The 17,331-nt window shown below is 37.4% G+C and overlaps 2 protein-coding genes across 3 annotated transcripts in view; both read right to left on the bottom strand.

The window, feature by feature from the left end:
* Window positions 1-4,254: 4,254 nt before the first annotated feature.
* The window catches only part of rpl10a (ribosomal protein L10a), a 52,953-nt gene continuing 39,876 nt past the window's right edge, over window positions 4,255-17,331 (bottom strand). The window contains exons 1-6 of one of the 2 annotated variants that reach the window (XM_081349013.1): window positions 13,245-13,316; window positions 12,741-12,808; window positions 12,023-12,103; window positions 11,458-11,606; window positions 11,158-11,330; window positions 4,255-4,474 (exon numbers count right to left, since the gene is read on the bottom strand). In XM_081349013.1, coding sequence (XP_081205139.1) covers window positions 4,304-4,474; window positions 11,158-11,330; window positions 11,458-11,606; window positions 12,023-12,103; window positions 12,741-12,808; window positions 13,245-13,253 — 651 coding nt within the window. In that variant the 5' untranslated portion in view covers window positions 13,254-13,316 and the 3' untranslated portion in view covers window positions 4,255-4,303. Of the gene's footprint in view, window positions 4,475-11,157; window positions 11,331-11,457; window positions 11,607-12,022; window positions 12,104-12,740; window positions 12,815-13,244; window positions 13,317-17,331 lie in introns of those variants that run through there. The other variant, XM_081349014.1, reaches the window with a different exon arrangement.
* On the bottom strand, window positions 13,662-17,295 carry fance (FA complementation group E). Its single transcript, XM_081349366.1, has 10 exons — window positions 16,900-17,295; window positions 16,133-16,694; window positions 15,818-15,862; window positions 15,682-15,738; window positions 15,444-15,587; window positions 14,859-14,982; window positions 14,680-14,755; window positions 14,494-14,560; window positions 14,292-14,417; window positions 13,662-14,029 (listed from the first exon to the last, which is right to left on the bottom strand). Exons 1-10 carry the CDS (start codon window positions 17,100-17,102, stop codon window positions 13,928-13,930), a joined length of 1,506 nt encoding a protein of 501 aa, XP_081205492.1. The 5' UTR covers window positions 17,103-17,295; the 3' UTR covers window positions 13,662-13,927.

The raw sequence follows: 17,331 nt of genomic DNA, 5'->3' as shown, positions 1-17,331 counted from the left end.
ATCTATCACAGTCTCTGAGGTAGCGCTCGGATCTCTTGAGCCAGGCAGGACTGTGCTCCAGCGCCGCCTTCCTCCTCAGTCTTTGATGAGGTAACACTGGCAGTGAACTTGTGTTTCTCTTTTGACTGTAGCAGATATAAAATCAACAGTCTCTCACCATCAAATGCATGTGGTTTCCTTATGTCTCTAATGCTACATTGAATTTATTCATGAAATTCTTCTCCAGGATTAATAGCAATGTGCCCATGTTTTAAGTAACCTACTTTTTTACATAGACAGGGTCCGGCTGACGTCTCAGAGTCTGGTTGGGAAGAATTTGGGCAGAGGATATCTCCTCAGGACTATTCACCATGGCAGTTTGTGAGGGACTGTCCTCTCGAGGTACTACTTGCCTTAAGAAATGTGAGACTTTAGATATGGTATCAGACCATAAAAGTCAACTAAATTTACCACAAAAATGGCAAAAATTCACCCCATCTACTTTATAAATGCACGTGGTTGATCTTATTGAGAACTTCATTCTCAATCATTAATGCCTGTTTCGTTTTTTTAAAGACAAACCAGGTCTCCACCCTACTTTTTTTTCTTTTTCAATAATCGGTTTCAATCAGATGTACAATACAATAGAGTGCTGTAGTGATGATTTTGGAAGGCCAACCCGGAAGTTAGCATGACCTTGCTGCTTCCCTTAACAAAAACCCAATAGGATTTTTCCATTGGCTTTTGGATTATTTCTCAAAATAAGCTCTGTGACCAACAAAAGTTTGATTTTTGCATGTTTTGTTAAACTCCTAAAAACTGCACCACAGTCACATGACTTCAACATCACCACCATTAAAGTTCCGACAACTCTTTTGGTCATTTTCCCTGGAAGTTTGAGTTAGAGTGCGATTCTAAACACAACAAGGCTGTGAAAGTAGAGTAGAGAGTAGATGAGTTTTCCTGTTCGGCGTAATGACGTTTAATGTCCCTGACAACATCTGTACTCCCATTTAGCCACTTGTTAGCAAATGCCAAGTAAAAGCTTCTTCTTTTTTTTAAAGCGTGAGTGGGGTTTTACTGATGTATTTTATGTTGTAGAATGAAGCTTATGTTATCCACAGACCTTATTTCAGGCATTTAACCAAAAACCCATTGAGTTAACATTCTGCTAAAATGTTAACTCATTTCTGTGCTCAAAAATACGTCATCCCTGCAGCATCCTATACAGAAGAGAAATTCTGTTGCTACAGACTTAAAATGTAAACTGTATTCAAATTACCCTCTGTCCATTAGAAGGCAGTCTTCTGTGTGGTCTGGTTTCTTTGTGTTTGATTCTCTGTCTCTGTCACTGATCTTATTGGTCACTGAAGATAATATAGCTTGTAACTCCTTTACTTTTTGTCTCTTCAAATAAAAGAGAAACGAAGTAAATCAGATAACATCAGATGTTTATTGTGGTTAAAATGTAATTGAGTGAATGAAACTCATTGTGCACCGACCTGGGTTTGCTTTACGATGACATTTGTACTGATTCTACGCCGTAACTGTGGCTGAGAGGGAGACAGAAGAGAAAGAGACAGGTATTATCAATCAGATGATACTCTAACAAATCATTTAATTCACATCTGAACTGCAAATTATTAAAATATCTACATACATTCAGAAAACAAACAACAAAAAATACATTTTATCAGGATAAAACTGAACAAGTTTGCAATCAATACCTTCTGTGGGTCTTTTTCCAGCTTTTCAATAGAGTCAATTTCCTCTGCAGTAACACACATAAACATTTCTTTTAAATCCTAGTGGATGGATCACAACTTTAACATCATGAGAGAACCGAATGGGTGTTCTCCTACCCCTTTGCTCACAGAAATTTTGCTCTCTGCTGCTTTTCTCCATCTGTTTCTTCATTTCCTCCAAAACAACGCTGTTCCTCTCGTGACGGCTCTTCAGGTTCTCCACATGAGCCACCATCAGTTCCACTGCATGGCTCACTTTAGCCTCCTACTCGCAGAGACAGAATGGGATTTAACATATTAAAAGGACATTTATTGAACTACCAACTTAGTAGGACCAACTGTATTGTTCTCTGGCTTTGCTACCAGAGTAAAATCAAGTATGGTGTATGGACCAATACCTGATGCACTGCCCCAAGAGCCTCTGCTGTGTTGGAGATTCGTCCGATGGTGCCCCCGATAATGTTAAGACACAGCTCAAGACGCTGAAGGAGCCTGGCCCGTTTGATATCTAAACACATTCCCTTGAGTGTCTGTGACAAAAATACACTCCAAGAATCGGCATATGGCTGAATCAATAATAAAAAAAAATCAATAATAAAATAATCTATTATCAGACTGTAGTCATACCTCAATTACTTCCAAGCTTCTTTCCACTTCCAGTTTGATGCTGTCCTCAGCATTGTCCCGAGCGTGTTCCTCTGTCTCCAGCCTTTGACACAGCGTGAACTGGTCACAGTGAAAGGCCAGAGACAGCCGAGAGAAAGCAGCCTGTGATCGCAGCAAAAAGAAAAAATTAGGGGGAAAATGTATTTATTCAATATACTTAGAATTATATTTAAGTAGGGTTTCCAAAACAGGTGATTAATAAAAAAAATTTGTTTTATTAATAATAATAAAAAAAAAGATGACATTTTATTTTTTTACCTGCATGTCTCGTGACATCAGAGAATCGTGAGCATGTGAATGGGTTGTTCAATTATTAAAATATTAACTAAAAAACGCAGGGGGTACTTCAATTTTCGGTATTTTAGGTCAAAGGTGTCCGGCCGACAAAAAAAGAATCCCTGATTCAAAAAAATTATTTCAAAACTGCATTAATTTGTATATGGTCAGCCATAAAAATGATTTATTTATATAAGGGAGAATCTACATATATATATGTGTGTGTGTGTGTGTGTGTGTGTGTGTGTGTGTGTGCGTGCGTATGCATATACCCCAGGTTTCACAGACAAAGCTTAAACCTAGTCCTGGACTAAAATGCATGTTTGAGCTGTCTTAACTGAAAGCAACTTGCACTGACATTTCTTAAGATATGTCACTGCCATTGTTTTGTCTCAAGATGCACATCATGCACGTTTTTTCTAAGGCATGTTTATTAAAAGTTACTTAAATGCTCTAATTGAACTAAGGCCTTATCCTGGCTTAATCTAAGCCCTGTCTGTGAAACCGGGAATTTTAATCAAAAATGAACTGACCTCCAGTTCCTCCTCAGTCATATCAACTCTATGATGGAGAAAAATAAGTCATTATAGGAATTTATGTCCACAAAGTAAGAATCAAATGTTTGGATTGGGGGACTTTAAAGCTAGTTTTAATCACCTGTTAGGACCCAGCCTCTCAATAACTGACAACTCTTCTAATGAACTTTGGTCCTCATGTTTAGACCCTTCAGAAGAAAAGAAAGTCACTTAGATAATATACCATTTAAGAATTAGCAAGATGTATTGTGAGTATCCTAAATGATTTTGTTGAAGTGTTACCTTCCTCAGAGTCATTCTCATTGTTCTCTGTTTGGATGTTGGTCAGCACTTGCTGGTCTTCACAGGCCTGACCATTAATGTTAAAACAAAATAAATTGTAAAATATTCGGAATGTAGAAGCTCAACTAACATGTATACTTATTTCTCCAGCACCATGGAGAACACGTACTGTAAACACCAAGGTTTCTACAAATAAAGATCTATGAAATTCTTCCTCTATGAACAAAAGCCCTTTAACATTACAAATTACTTCGGACCACAATAATTGGATTTGGACAACAGATTTTCTGCGCGGTTTTAAGGTAACCACCACAAATCAAAGTATGGCAAATAAAGAAAAAACGCTTGCTTACCATGACATTTACTGTGATTTCTTGCTCTCCACTTCTCTTGTTACTCCTAACAGGCACTACATAATCTCATTAAGAGATAGATGAGGCTAATAAGGCTGTTTCAGACATGTCATGGCTGCCACATGCACTAGCATGACAAAGCCATTAACAAATTCATCACTACAAAACATACTTGGGATGCATGGAGCCTTTAATAATCAAGCTTTTCCTATGAACTACATGCAGCTTTTCACACTAAATCAGTCTAAGAAAAAAGCTAAACCTTTGTTAAACTATTCTTTTAATTGGGACAAGATCCTTTGATGGCATGTTTAGCAAAAGAGCACTGGGTGCAGATATAACCGATTAAATGAGCAAATTTAGCATTTATTTTAAAGATCATGAATGACACGTTAAGAAAGACAGAAACAGACAAGATTTGGACCAACTCCACATTTATTTATGGAAAAATTATGGAACAAAGTCTCTAATAGAGGCGCTGTGGCTTTCCCATGGTACTCTTGATGTAGAGAGCTCTGACGTTCTGCCAGTTCTTCTTCAGCAGAGACACCAGGAAGTTCACAGCCAGGTGAATGTTGTAGACCAGCTCTTCCTCAGTCATCCTGACATGACCAACTCCCACAGCCAGACACAGAACCTGAACATGACAGATGACCGTTAGAAACTTCTCAAATGGTCTCAAGCACAATTTTCCCAACTGGATGAATACATTCAGTTCTTAAATCTTTCAAATCAGCATGTACAACGTATCTTGCCATTAAAAGAAACAAATTACTTGTAATTTACACTATTGTTCAGAAATTTGGGGCCAGTAATATAAAAATAAAAAATAAAAATAAAATAAAAAAAGTATTTTATGCTCATCAAGGCTGCATTCATTTGATCGAAGATACAAAAACAATATTATGAATATTACCACAATTTAAAATAACCAATTTATATTTTAGGGATGCACGATATAGACCACATATTGATATCGGCCGATAAATCATTTTTGATGTTATTATCAATCCGATAAGAAAATTAGGCCGATATGCACAGCTCAAACAGCAATGAACATTTATCTATAATTGGGACTGTCATACACGACATTATATTGAGAACACTTGTAATAAAACGTTGTGAATTCCCTGGGTTTAGTTGCCGTTTCAGCACGTTGTTGTGGAAATAGCGCGTCCACATCACATCATTTTGTGCAGATATAAGTCGTAATATTAAGTTTGTCATAAAATATTGGGATGCGTAGGATGCCTAATCTCACATATGCGTTTCGTTGATTTAAAGGGTGAAATTAGTGGTGTCAACAATAATCGATTCGGGGATGCATCGCAATGCGGGGCATGCACGATTCAGCATCGATGCGGCAAAGTGCCATAATCGATTATGTCACTGTTTTAGGGGTGTAACCATAGACATAATATACATAGACGCCCTATTGGCCGCTTTGGAACGTTGCTGCGATACGTCAACGCGTCCGCCATTTTGTGGAGGGCAAGACTGCGCTGTAATCAAATGCAAGTAAACTGCTGAGCTGCGGTTTTTCTGTATAAAAACCAAAAAAAATTACATTTATCAACCGATTTCGGTGGTTTGTATGTGGTGTACAAAAAAAGTTCCATCTGTAGTTAGTTAAACTCTTGATAGATAGACTTATATTTTATTTTTATTTTTTAATAAGGAATTGCCAAAGCTCTGGCTTGTCATGTATTTAGCTTTTCATTCTTGGATAAGAATTGTGAACACCCCCATACTGAGATATAATTTAATTTTCACATTAAATTAAATAAAGTTTTCTTATTGTGGGAAAAGCATATTCTGTCATTGACCCGATTTTAGCAATAACAAAGATAACTGATGGATCATTTATGGTAATATGATATGGTACAACTACAGTGCAATGCAAATAGTAAATATAAGATAAAGTGAGAGGTAGGCTAATAGTAAATAGTTTAGTCAATAAAATAAACAAACAGTATACAGTAAATAAAATAGTAATGAAAAGTATAATTATATAATATCATAAGTACTAATATAATAATAATAATAATAATATATTGATAATAGCATATAGTTTATGTATACTATAATAATAGCAGTAGAATATGAAATATCAATTACAGAATATAGACAATAAAAAATAATAGGTTAAATAGTTACTATGAATAGTAAAATAATTTGACAGCATAACTATAATAGATTGATAATTGTAAGTGGTATATTATTATAATAACAATAATAAATAATGTAAATTTATACATTTTAAAATATTATTACATAGGCTATATAAAATAAAATGACGCAACCCTGTCTCTTTTTGTTAAATTTCAGTTTTTAAAAGGTATAAGAAGCTATACAAATCAAGAAATAAAGTAAACGATCCAGTCAAACATACAGCAGGCTACACTGTTATAATAGCCTAAATATATTAAGTTATGAAACTTCACTTTGCCCTCAGCCAAAACAATCTGCCAAGGAACAAATTATAGATTAATGAAACCAAAGATCGCCCGTTAGATACACACAAGACGAATTATTCTCACTAGACTGACAGCGACGAACGTCAGAACTCAGAAGCGGTGTACGACAGGTACTATAGCCGAGGCAAGGCTGTTCTCGGCGGGGTACATGAGCGCTGAACGCCCGCGGGGATCGCTGGATCTCACAACTCCGAAACCGTCAGATAACATTTTTAAAAAGGCGCTATCTTTATAAATAAACCACAGATTTGAGCTTTAAACAACTACATTGTCGACTGAAAAACTCTTAAAACTACATTTCGTGACACAATAACAGTAGTATTTTTAAATTTCGTGGCCTTTCTCCTCTGAAAATAAAAATAGTAAATGAAATGCAACCAGAAACAAATTTTCAGTTTTGCTTGAGAAAGGTAATTCCCTGAGACCTGTTTTCAATTGTGTGGCGATTTGTAAAGCCCCAAGCAGCACAAGAAATAGGCATTTTTCTCAATTTTCGTTATGAGAGGTATGGGAAATTTGCCCTCCGCAGTATGGCGGCGCCGTTGACGTACGATCCAGCGGCCAATAGGGCGTCTATGTATATTATGTCTATGGGTGTAACGATACGCGTATTCGTACTAAACCGTTCGGTACAAGGCACGCATTGTCAAACCGAACGGTTATTTCAAATGTAAGCGCGTCGCGAGCGCGCTCATAATGAAACTGAGCTACTCGTGACGGACTGTTTATCAGTTTGGACCAACGCAGCGCGAGCCGATCTTATACTACACAGAGATCCAGTAAAGAAAGCATTTGAACTCGCCACTAAAGTAATAACATCGCTGCGAGATCTAGTGAGAAACATTCACATTTCTCCGTTATTAACGGATCAAACAGCGCTGACGTGGAAACCAGGAATAAACATGAATGAACTATATCCAGGCTATAATGCTTTCAAGTAACATTATGTCGGATTTATTTCGACATTATGAATAACATTGCTGCCCTCAAATGTTAATCTGAACTAAAATAAACATTTGTTTATAAGCACAAAAAATTACATTTAATTTTTTCCAAGGAGATGTTTTGTTTTATATGCTCCTAAGAAGAGTCAATTATAGCTCCATCATTGCTCAAAGAAAAAAAATGTCATACTTTATGATGTTAGTTCTAATAAAAAAAGAATAAAAAAAAAATAAAGGAAATTTCTCTGGCATTTCTTTCTTTTTGCTGTATCGAAAACGTACCGAACCGTGACACAAGTGTATCATATTGAACCGAACCATGAATTTTGTGAACCGTTACACCCTACACTGTTTATTTTCTGGCCTTGAGTTGGACAATAAAGTTGAAATTTAATTTCAAATGGTTCTCAAGCAGAGAGAAGAGAAACATTTCTCATTCAAAGCACTGAAAGCAGCGATTTATGCTTTCTTTTTCAGGTTTGAAAATGCCATATCCAATCAATTTTATTTTATTTAATGACATTTATGTCAAAGATACAGGAGAGTGATAATACACACATAGCAGCCAATAAAATCTGTTGTTCAATATCTGACTGCTTGGATTGCCTCATGACTGATGAAAATTTTGCCTTGTGTGCAGTAGAATTTTGATGCATCGCAATGCATCGTAGAATCGAATTGAATCGAATCGTTACCTGGTGAATCGTAATCGAATCGAATCGTGAGGGCAGTGCCAATGCACACCCCTAGGTGAAATGCTATTTCATGCATACTGAGTTTTTCACACTGTTAAAGAGTTGGATTCCCATGCTAAACATGGACAAAGTTTCAAAAATAAAGTTGTACATTTGATGGGAGTATTTCTGTAGCAAAAATACTCCTTCCGGTTTGTCACAAGTTTCGGAAAGTTTTATTCGAGTATGGGCCTGTGTGACGTCAGATGGGGCGGAATTTCCTTAAACGGGTCCTTAGGGCACTTCTCCCGGAAGGGCGCGCGCACACTTGTAGACCAGAGCGAGAGAGCGAAAGCAGTACGCCCATCAAAGCGCTGTGCTCGGCTTTACGCCTGGTTCAGATTACACGATTTTAGCCCGATTTTGGCACGATCCGTTTGACGTAGAATGTCGTGGGGATTCGCAAACGACAACGGGCGTCGGGATGCAAGATTTGATCGTTTCATCTCGTATAGTGTGTCATAGTGGGCGACAACCTACGTTCAATTCACGATATCACGACAAAGACACTAGAATGTTTCAATTTAACACTCCTCCACGACAATGGCGCGCGAGTGAGTGAGTGAGTGAGTGTGTTCGCGAGTGAGTGTGTGAGTGAGAGAGCGTGTGTGAGAGAGTGCGTGTATGTGATAGGGTTGGGCGATATATCTCATGACATTGTTAGGCGCATCTCGTCAGTAAAGCCGGTTCCTTGATTAGTAGTAAATCGCCATCACCTGCTTTCAGATGGAGCGGCATTCACTACAAAGAGCCGTAGTTAACTGACAAGCTGAGCCATATCGCATTAATTATCACAGGCGATACGTCCGCGATATTAATGCGATATGGCTCAGCTTGTTAGTTAACTACGGCTCTTTGTATCGTGTAATCTGACACAGTGACTATCGTAACAGACAAAAAAATCGTGTAATCTGAACCAGGCATTAGGGAAGTCAGTGTCACCAAAGAAGTGGGTTTTTGGTTGCCAGTGCAAGACAACCCTGCACAGATTCTCAAAGAACCCAGCGTTAAGGGACTAGTGGATGGAGTTTGTTTTTCCAGAGCATCAAGGGAGTTGTGCAAGTGTTTTTGTTTGTTCCCTGCATTTCGACGATGATCGTTTTATAAACAAGGCCCAGTTCGACGCCGGATTTGCAGATCGTCTAATGCTTAAGGATGGAGCAGTCCCAACAATAAAGGTTCACGGTCATGCGTTGGAACCGCAGGCGGTGAGTAAAACTGCTTCAAATGTCTGTGTTAGCTATCGGCGCGTAAGCACAGCTTTAGCTCCGCTGACACGGTACACCTCCAGCCGCTCGTTTTTTTTCTGGAAAGACTCGGTCCAGCCTATCTTTCTTTTATAAATATAATAAAACTAAATACTTTTTGGAGATATGAAGGATGCAATACTACTCTATAGGTACTGAAGATTAACATGAGTTAATTAACATTAACACGCATTATTTAGGCAATTTATTTCAATTGTATTTTAGGCAATACATTTTTTGGTAACACTTTACAATAAGGTCTAAATTAGGGGAGAACAGTCCACAAATGTGCAGTGTATGTTGTCCTTTTTTAAAAAAAATACTTTTACAGCAGATTGCAAAGGGAAAAAAGAAAGTCATCATGAGGAAAAAAAAAGCAGCGACTGAAAACAGCTCTTGCCATAGTTATTCTTGTTATAACATCACGTTAACCCTTTCACACGTAAGTTTAAAATATTCTGGCTGACCCCCCAGCGTGAGTTTTTCAAGGCGACCGCTATTTAGAATGTGTCACTTTATGGTGTCCATGGTGACGCGTCATTGCTTGTCACGTGACACACCGCAGCAACAACAGAGCTGAATGAATGATGATCTGCTTTTATGTCATTTTTCCTTTTTTATTCAAAATATTCACAAATTTGTTAGATATGGCATGCAATATCTGATATTCCGATTGTCAAATATATGCAAGTGGAAGTGTTTTGTTGTTTAAACACCTTTATAACGATCGCGTTAGTTGAGCTGTATGCGCGATGGGCGTCGCCATCTTAGTTTGTGCCGCAGATGCAGTTCAGAGAATCGGATCTGTTGGATTGTTTACAACACGTGAATTCATCCACGACTCCCGAAATACATAAAAGTAAGTGGCTGGTGAACTGGGAGAAGAATAGAGTAAACTTTAAAGTTACTTACACAATGTGTATCTGATATGAATAAAAATTATAATGGAAAGGATTATTATTGCCTCTTCCTTTGACATCAGTGTGTATTTTACAAACTCTAAATGTATTGTTTTTTTAGTACTTATATGTCTGAAACCTAAAATAAACATTATGTGGTTGAAAACACTGAAAAGTTGTGATGTATGACAGCTCTGAGTGCGTCTGTCTCTGGCTCAGCGCCAGCCAACGCGCGAAAGCAAATTTGAATTTAGCAGTTGATCACGTGATGCGCTGACCGTTCTAATCACACCGGTGTGATCGTACGCTCCAGGGACCAGCCTAGACTGATCACACCGGTGTGATCGTACGTGCGAAAGGGTTAAAATACCAAGTATAACGCTACTCTCATGATGTCTGAAAATCATGAAGGAAAATTGACATCAGCTTTATTTGTAGGGCAACCTTATGATTTGAAATCATTCGTTTCAGCCTTTTTGAATGGAAGTTCCCCAAACCGGAAGTGCCACCCATAATTTAAAACGCAGTAAGGTCGTCAGGAATAAGGTGGATATCAATTTTAATTTAGATTTAGCTGCCAATACATCGGTTAGCGGCTTTCAAATGTAAATTATCAGTATCGGACAATTTTCATATCGGTGCATCCCTATTATATTTGAACATGTTAAAAGGTAATGTATTCCCTGTGATGGCAATGTTAAATTTTCAGCATCATTACCCTAGTCTTCAGTGTCACATGATCCATCAGAAATCATTCTAATGTGCTGATTTGGTGCTCAAGGGACTTTTCTTATCAATGTTGAAAACGGTTGTGCTGCTTCATGGAAACTGCCCTTTTACCCACAAGATTCTTTGGAGAATAGAAAGTTCTAAAGAACAGCTAAATATTTTTTAACAAAGGTCTTAACTATCAGTTGATCAATGTGGTAAAAAGCTAATAAAAAAAGGCAGCCCAAACTTTTGAACGCTAGTGCATGCTGGAGTGAAAAAGTGATGCGATTTCATGAATATAAACATACCTTCTTCATCTGGAATTTGATAGTGGATTTTACTTCATCCACCTTGGTGATCAGGTTCTCGTTATGGGTGAGCAGAGAAGGAAACTTTCCTGCCTTGTTGAGGCCAGGTCCCAGGATACGAGGAATCTGCTTGATCAGAGACTCAGAGGCCAGGAAGGCATCATATTTTTTGGCTAAAAGGAGAACCACAAGATCAATATGTAGACTCAATACAGAATGAGCTATAGCACTTGAGCACATGCATGTCTTCTAATTCATAGCTAATGTTGTGTTGACCACGAATCTCCAGAGGAAACTCACCCAGTTTCTTGACCATTTTCTTGTTCTTGTTGAGCTTTTTAAGAGCCTCGATGTCCATGTGTGGGAACTCGGCGGCTTTGGCTTCATCACAATGCTGCTGGTCACCAAGGACACACACGGAGAACTTGGGGCGGGGGGTGGTCTTCAACCTAAGAGGAGCGACGGATTAGACTGTCTGACAAACAGAAGCATATCAGACCACTTTCGACCCATGTGATGTAGATCAGAAGAGTCTTACCCATACCACCTGAGCTGGCATCAGATGTTGATTGCACAGGCATTTAACAAAATGGTCGGCTTAGGTATGACTGCATGAAAACAGTCACCTATAGCCTCCCCTCATGTTTTAAGACCCAGGGTAGGGGTCCGCCTGCTTCACCAACCCCAAGAATGGGTGGTTCAGACAGACTACCCGAGGCTGTTCTCAAATGCCTGCCTTAAACTTGCCTGTTCATGCAATTTAATCAAGTGGATAACTAATCCACGTCAAGACATCCAGAGATTTATTGAGGCAAATCAAAGGGCAAGCAGTGAGAAGGCTGGGTGATACAGTAAAGGTCCGAACCTGACGGTGCCTGAGAAACGCTTGTCCTTCTGGGGATCGTAGTTCTTCAAGCTGATCTGCAGTTCCACAGTCTCAAGAAACCTTAAATATAAAAGTCACTATAAATATCCCATAGGCAAGTAACGGTCACATAAAGTGGTGTTAACTAAAACACAGCTGTTATTTAAGCAGAGGCTTATTTTTTTACACATTATGGCAACTGGTTAATTATTCCATTTAACTACTTAATTATAATCTAAACTAGAGTGTAATCCAACATCTGTTCACTAGAAGTTAACTTTCAGAAGTACTAATGACTAGTTGCTTTGAAACAAATTACTATCCTAATAGTGGCAAGTGACATTACTACTGGATAAAAAGTTCAGATAAACTTGATAATTCCAACATGAAGGAATTCCAATTGTTGCTGCTACCAATAAGTCAGAGGTACTAGTACATACTTAGTTACCTGGAACTATACCAAGAGCTATACATTTTGTGTTCAAGCTTCACTAGTACTTGTCTATTAAACCGTAATAGGACACTAGCAATAATCTCAATTCCTCCACAAGTTAAGTATTGAAACACACCGTTCACCATTAAAACACTTTAAAAATAATAATAAAAAAGGTACATATGACAAATAAATAATCGATAATTGTTAAGGTATAATGCTAATATGACTTGCAATACAACCTTATATATAAGTCAGTTACTGAGAATAACAAAATTGTCTTACTTTCTCCTCTTACGACGGGAACCAGACTGGACCTCCCGAACAGCCTCGTACAAAGTGTCTCTTGAGACCTTGCTGTTAAAAAATACAAAAATATGATTAATTGCATGACTAGAGTTTACTCCTGAGTGTCTCGAGCACATAAATGTCGCGATGACTCCGTAAGATGATTGACCGGTGAATATATCATTAACATGCCTCCAAACAGTGTTTTAACACTTCAATATTTCAATATAAATTATGTTACCAATGAATAACAGCTGTCTATATTATTATAATTTCAGATGAAGTTAAATAATCCTCAGATTAAACCGGATTGCATTGCAGATGGCCCGCTAAACAGCGTGGCAGCTCTCGGAGGCTGTTCGAGGTTGTCAAAAAAACATCAGTCAATGCATGACTGACATTGCTTGATGATATATTTGCTCATGTACCCATTAAACAGTGAAATATAAATGAATAGGGAATTAAACACGTAATATATAAATGAACATGAATATTTCTAACGTGCCTCATTTTGCCGTGATGTCTCTCCTTTCACACGGAGCTCGGAAAAGGAAGGTTGAAGGGAAGTTGCGCTGAATATATGCGCCAGGATGTGAAGAACGGACTTCCGGAGCCGCCATGATTGTTGTGGCCACAAAACGTAACCATTAGAGAAAACTTCACATTTCTCAAACTATTATTTTGTAATGTGTCAAATGAGTTTGTTCACCATTTACAATAACAATAAATGTACTAAAATTAGTATGATGGAAACAAATCTATTTTTATATTTTCATATATTATATATGTATATATTTACAGTAATCAACATTTGAAGTGGATCAAAAAAGTTAGACAAGAACGGGTATTGTTCAAAATTCATGTATAACTTAGATGAAAGGTTTTGATCCACTTCAAATGTTGACTTACTGTATATATATATCACAAAAATGTTTCTTTATTAATTCAAATGTCTCCAGCACAAAGCATTTAAATAATACAAATTCAGATTTAATTGAAAATATGAAGTTTAATAAATAATTTGATAATTAAATATTATCAATTTGAAATGTTAATCCATTGCAAATTTATATTTGTATCCCTATACAGCTATACAGTATGTATACGTTTTTAATTACATTTACAAAATAATACAATCAGATCAACAGAAACTCAAGTGTCATTTAAAATGGGAATAATATGTTTCAAAGAGGAATCCGTTTTAATGCAGCCTGCAAGGATTTCTTGAGGAAGGTTTCATTGAAAGACAGGCAACTGGAAAGTGTGTGGTGGCATGAAGGATTCACCTGAAATGAAAAAAAAAAAAAAAAAAAATTTTAATTAGCAGTTTTACACTTGCCTTTTAAACATTTTGACATGTAGATATTTAGTGTTGTGATGTTTATTAGTTACTATGCCTCAGTAATTTGTGTATGGAGAATAATTAGTTTTCTTAGTATTAATGATGCTGAGGACCATCAAATTATACTTAAAACATTTTTTTATTGTGGTTGAAGGCTATGGTCAGGTGTTTTTCAAAAATGTAGTTATTTACATAGTTATACTTACATGTGACTGATATTTGGTCAAGACACTCAGCAACATCTTGGCAAACTTCATAGATTTGCTAAAATGTAGAGACTGTTTGCAAAGCTGGTCGGCGAAGAGAGAGAAATCCTCTACACTCAGATCAAGCTGTGAGCATTACAACAGAAACCATTAACATAGGACTAAACCATCCTTTAAGATTGAAAATATAAGTTTGAAGTACCTTTGAATCCAGCAATGCATGGATGACTGATAACACACCCTCATCCCAGGACACTCCATGTATTGTCCTAAGATTTGAATGCAAATTTCTATGGTTAGTAAAACTCTGTCAACCTGTTAAGTTTCTCAAACATGGTATATTCCAGCAATTTCTTTCTGACAGTTAAACTGTAAGATTCAGACTGACCGAAATACAAGAAGTCTGTGATGTGGCTCAAGGCAGTCCACTACCAGTCTACAGAGTAACTCTGCCTGGGCACTTCCTAAAGAGAACATACAAAAATTAAATATAAAGATGATAAATACAAACAAAATGCATGCAAACTTTGATATGCAGGTAAAAACAAAACAAAAAAATACTCATACCAATTTGTCCCTTCCGTAAAATTGGCTCTATCAGCGCCTGGCAGGTCGGTCTGGGGTAACGAGTGCAAAGAGACGTTACGACTGTTACCAAACAACGAGAGGCAGCTTCTGCAAGGGACACAATCTGAGAAAGAGAAATACATATATATAAGTGCAACTGAGCTTTTATTCTAGAAATGATATTAAAGTATCAATATGAAAATCTATATATTTATTTCAATCATAAAACATACATATTATATTATTATTATTATATTTCTGTACGAACCATAAAAGTAAACAAAACAACCAAAGCTTCGGGGGTAAGATTTTTTTAATGCATCAAAATCATTTGTAACAATGTAAAAGTCACTTATGATCAATTTATTGCATCCTTGCTGACTAAAAGTATTAATTTTCATTTATTCGTTAAAAATTTTTTTTTTACCAATCCCAAACGGTGCACACACACATATAGTTTATATATTTTCTGATATCACAAGCATATTTATGTGTATATATTACTCACCTGCCATAGTCTCAGTACTATGATGAAAGTGATAATCATTGTAAGATCTTTTACCTATGACAAACGAAGGCACTGACCTTGTCGAGCAGCAGGTGTGTGATCACAGCAGAAGCCGTGCTGTGACTGAGGTCTGGAGAAAGCTCCAACAGGCAGCTACAGAACTGAGGTAAACTCTGTTCAGATGCTTCAGACAAACACAGCAGTGAACACAATACCTCCACCTGTGATCAGATACAACTCATTTATACTGATGGAAACATTTATGGAGTAACTAATCCAGAAAGCATTTCTTTTTCAACTAAAAACACCACAAACCTCATTGGGGTCGCATTCATGAAATACTTTCAGAGCGGACAGAGAGCTCTCATCCCACTGTGAAGAAAAAAAAAAGAAATGATATAAATGGGAGGATTTATAGCAGTTACATTTGCATAAAACAAACATTTCTTACCACAGACTCTGGATCCAGTAATTCTTTAATCACAGGAATGGCAGCCTAAAAAATAGAATGCAAAATGTTAAAAATTCATCCAACATGAATCCATAATTTTTTTTTTATCCTGAAGAACAACAACTTTCCAAAGGTTTATGCATGAGCAGATTACTAACTAATAAATGCTGTAACAACATTTTGCTCATTGTTAGTTCATGAGGAGACCTTATTATAAAGCGTTACCGAGACTTTAATAATGACCTAACTTTTAATAGTGTATTTTAATGTACTTTAAAAGAACAATCAGTTTAACTGCACTGGATTCCACTTTACCTTCATGTTGTCTGGCAGGTTTTTCGAAGACCCCAACAGATCAGAATGAGCCTGTGATACAGAGGCAGCACTCTGGTTCTGCTGTGTTGTTCTCATTTTATGTTCCTCCTCTTCAGTCAACCTCTCTTCTTTACTTGGAGAGAAATCCACCTTTACCCTTTTACTTTGATGATCTTCCTGGGCATCTCCATCATGATCCATGTTGTCACTTTTCCTTTTTTTCTGATATAAAACGGACACGTCGGTCTCTTCACCCTTTGTTTTAAGCCCCTCAAGACAAGAGGCCCATCTTCCCTTAGCATTAGCATTCCTGAATCTCGCACAGAGACTAGCTAGTGTCTCCATACAGTTTGAGGTGAGGAGGGTCCCTTTCCTAGTGCCCTCAATATCTCTATGGAGCTGCTTGATTAAGGTACAAGCCCACTGATTTTCCCTATCATCCCGAGTCAGACAGTGAAGCAGATGGAGAACACTGTCTTTAGGAAGTCCGGGGTGAATCAGATGCAGAAAGCACAGCAGATTTCGCTGAAAGCCTTTAGAAAACAAGCACACCAAAGGTTTCCTGTAAAACAAACGAAAACAACTATCAACTCTTTTGTTGACAAGTGCAAATGTATGTATATGTGCACTTTTTTTTAATATAAGTGAACATTTTGATAGGCATTTATTTACAGAAAGTGGAAAACCACGTTGTTTTTTGTTCTTAAAATATTTATGACAGCATAACAATTCGAGCAGACAGTTTTTGACAGTCTAACGTTACTTACAGAACGAGCGCGTCCTCGCGCACACACGCTTCCTGCTGGCACAAAGTCTCTAAAAACGGAGTAAGTGTGAAATCTGGATCACATCTGCGCTGTTTATTGAAAACTGTCTGCGCATTATTCGCCCCGGTTACTCCTAAATGCAGAGCGTGAACCAACAACCGGGACCGTCCGTCGAAACGCTGCATTAGAGCTTTCAGATCCATCACTGGACTTAATCACACGTCACCGACGAAGCCTGCGACTAACTATCATTTTTAAAACTTAAGTCGTAGCAGTCCCAGATACAGCAGAAACATATGGTACAAACTAGTTTTAAACAATGGTGGAAACACTTAAACACTGCTGAAAGCACTAATGTGTAAAATGTTTCGAATGAGTTCTAATGTGGCTCTAAACAAGCGCGTATTGTACACTGGCGACACTTGTAGGTTT

Source organism: Scardinius erythrophthalmus (genome assembly GCF_964197995.2).
Source record: "Scardinius erythrophthalmus genome assembly, chromosome: 20".
In the NCBI taxonomy this organism is placed as follows: Eukaryota; Metazoa; Chordata; class Actinopteri; order Cypriniformes; family Leuciscidae; genus Scardinius; species Scardinius erythrophthalmus.
Note: the sequence above shows the minus strand (reverse complement) of the source record. Positions and strands in the feature narration are given on the sequence as shown.

What these genes read in the sequence shown, in the direction of transcription:
- fance (XM_081349366.1), bottom strand. Translation starts at nt 17,102, where the DNA reads ATGGATCTGAAAGCTCTAATGCAGCGTTTCGACGGACGGTCCCGGTTG. An exon ending in CACAGACTTCTTGTATTTCG is followed by an intron (nt 14,561 to 14,679) that starts GTCAGTCTGAAT and finishes TTCAAATCTTAG; the next exon opens with GACAATACATGGAGTGTCCT. An exon ending in TGACCAAATATCAGTCACAT is followed by an intron (nt 14,030 to 14,291) that starts GTAAGTATAACT and finishes TTTTCATTTCAG; the next exon opens with GTGAATCCTTCATGCCACCA.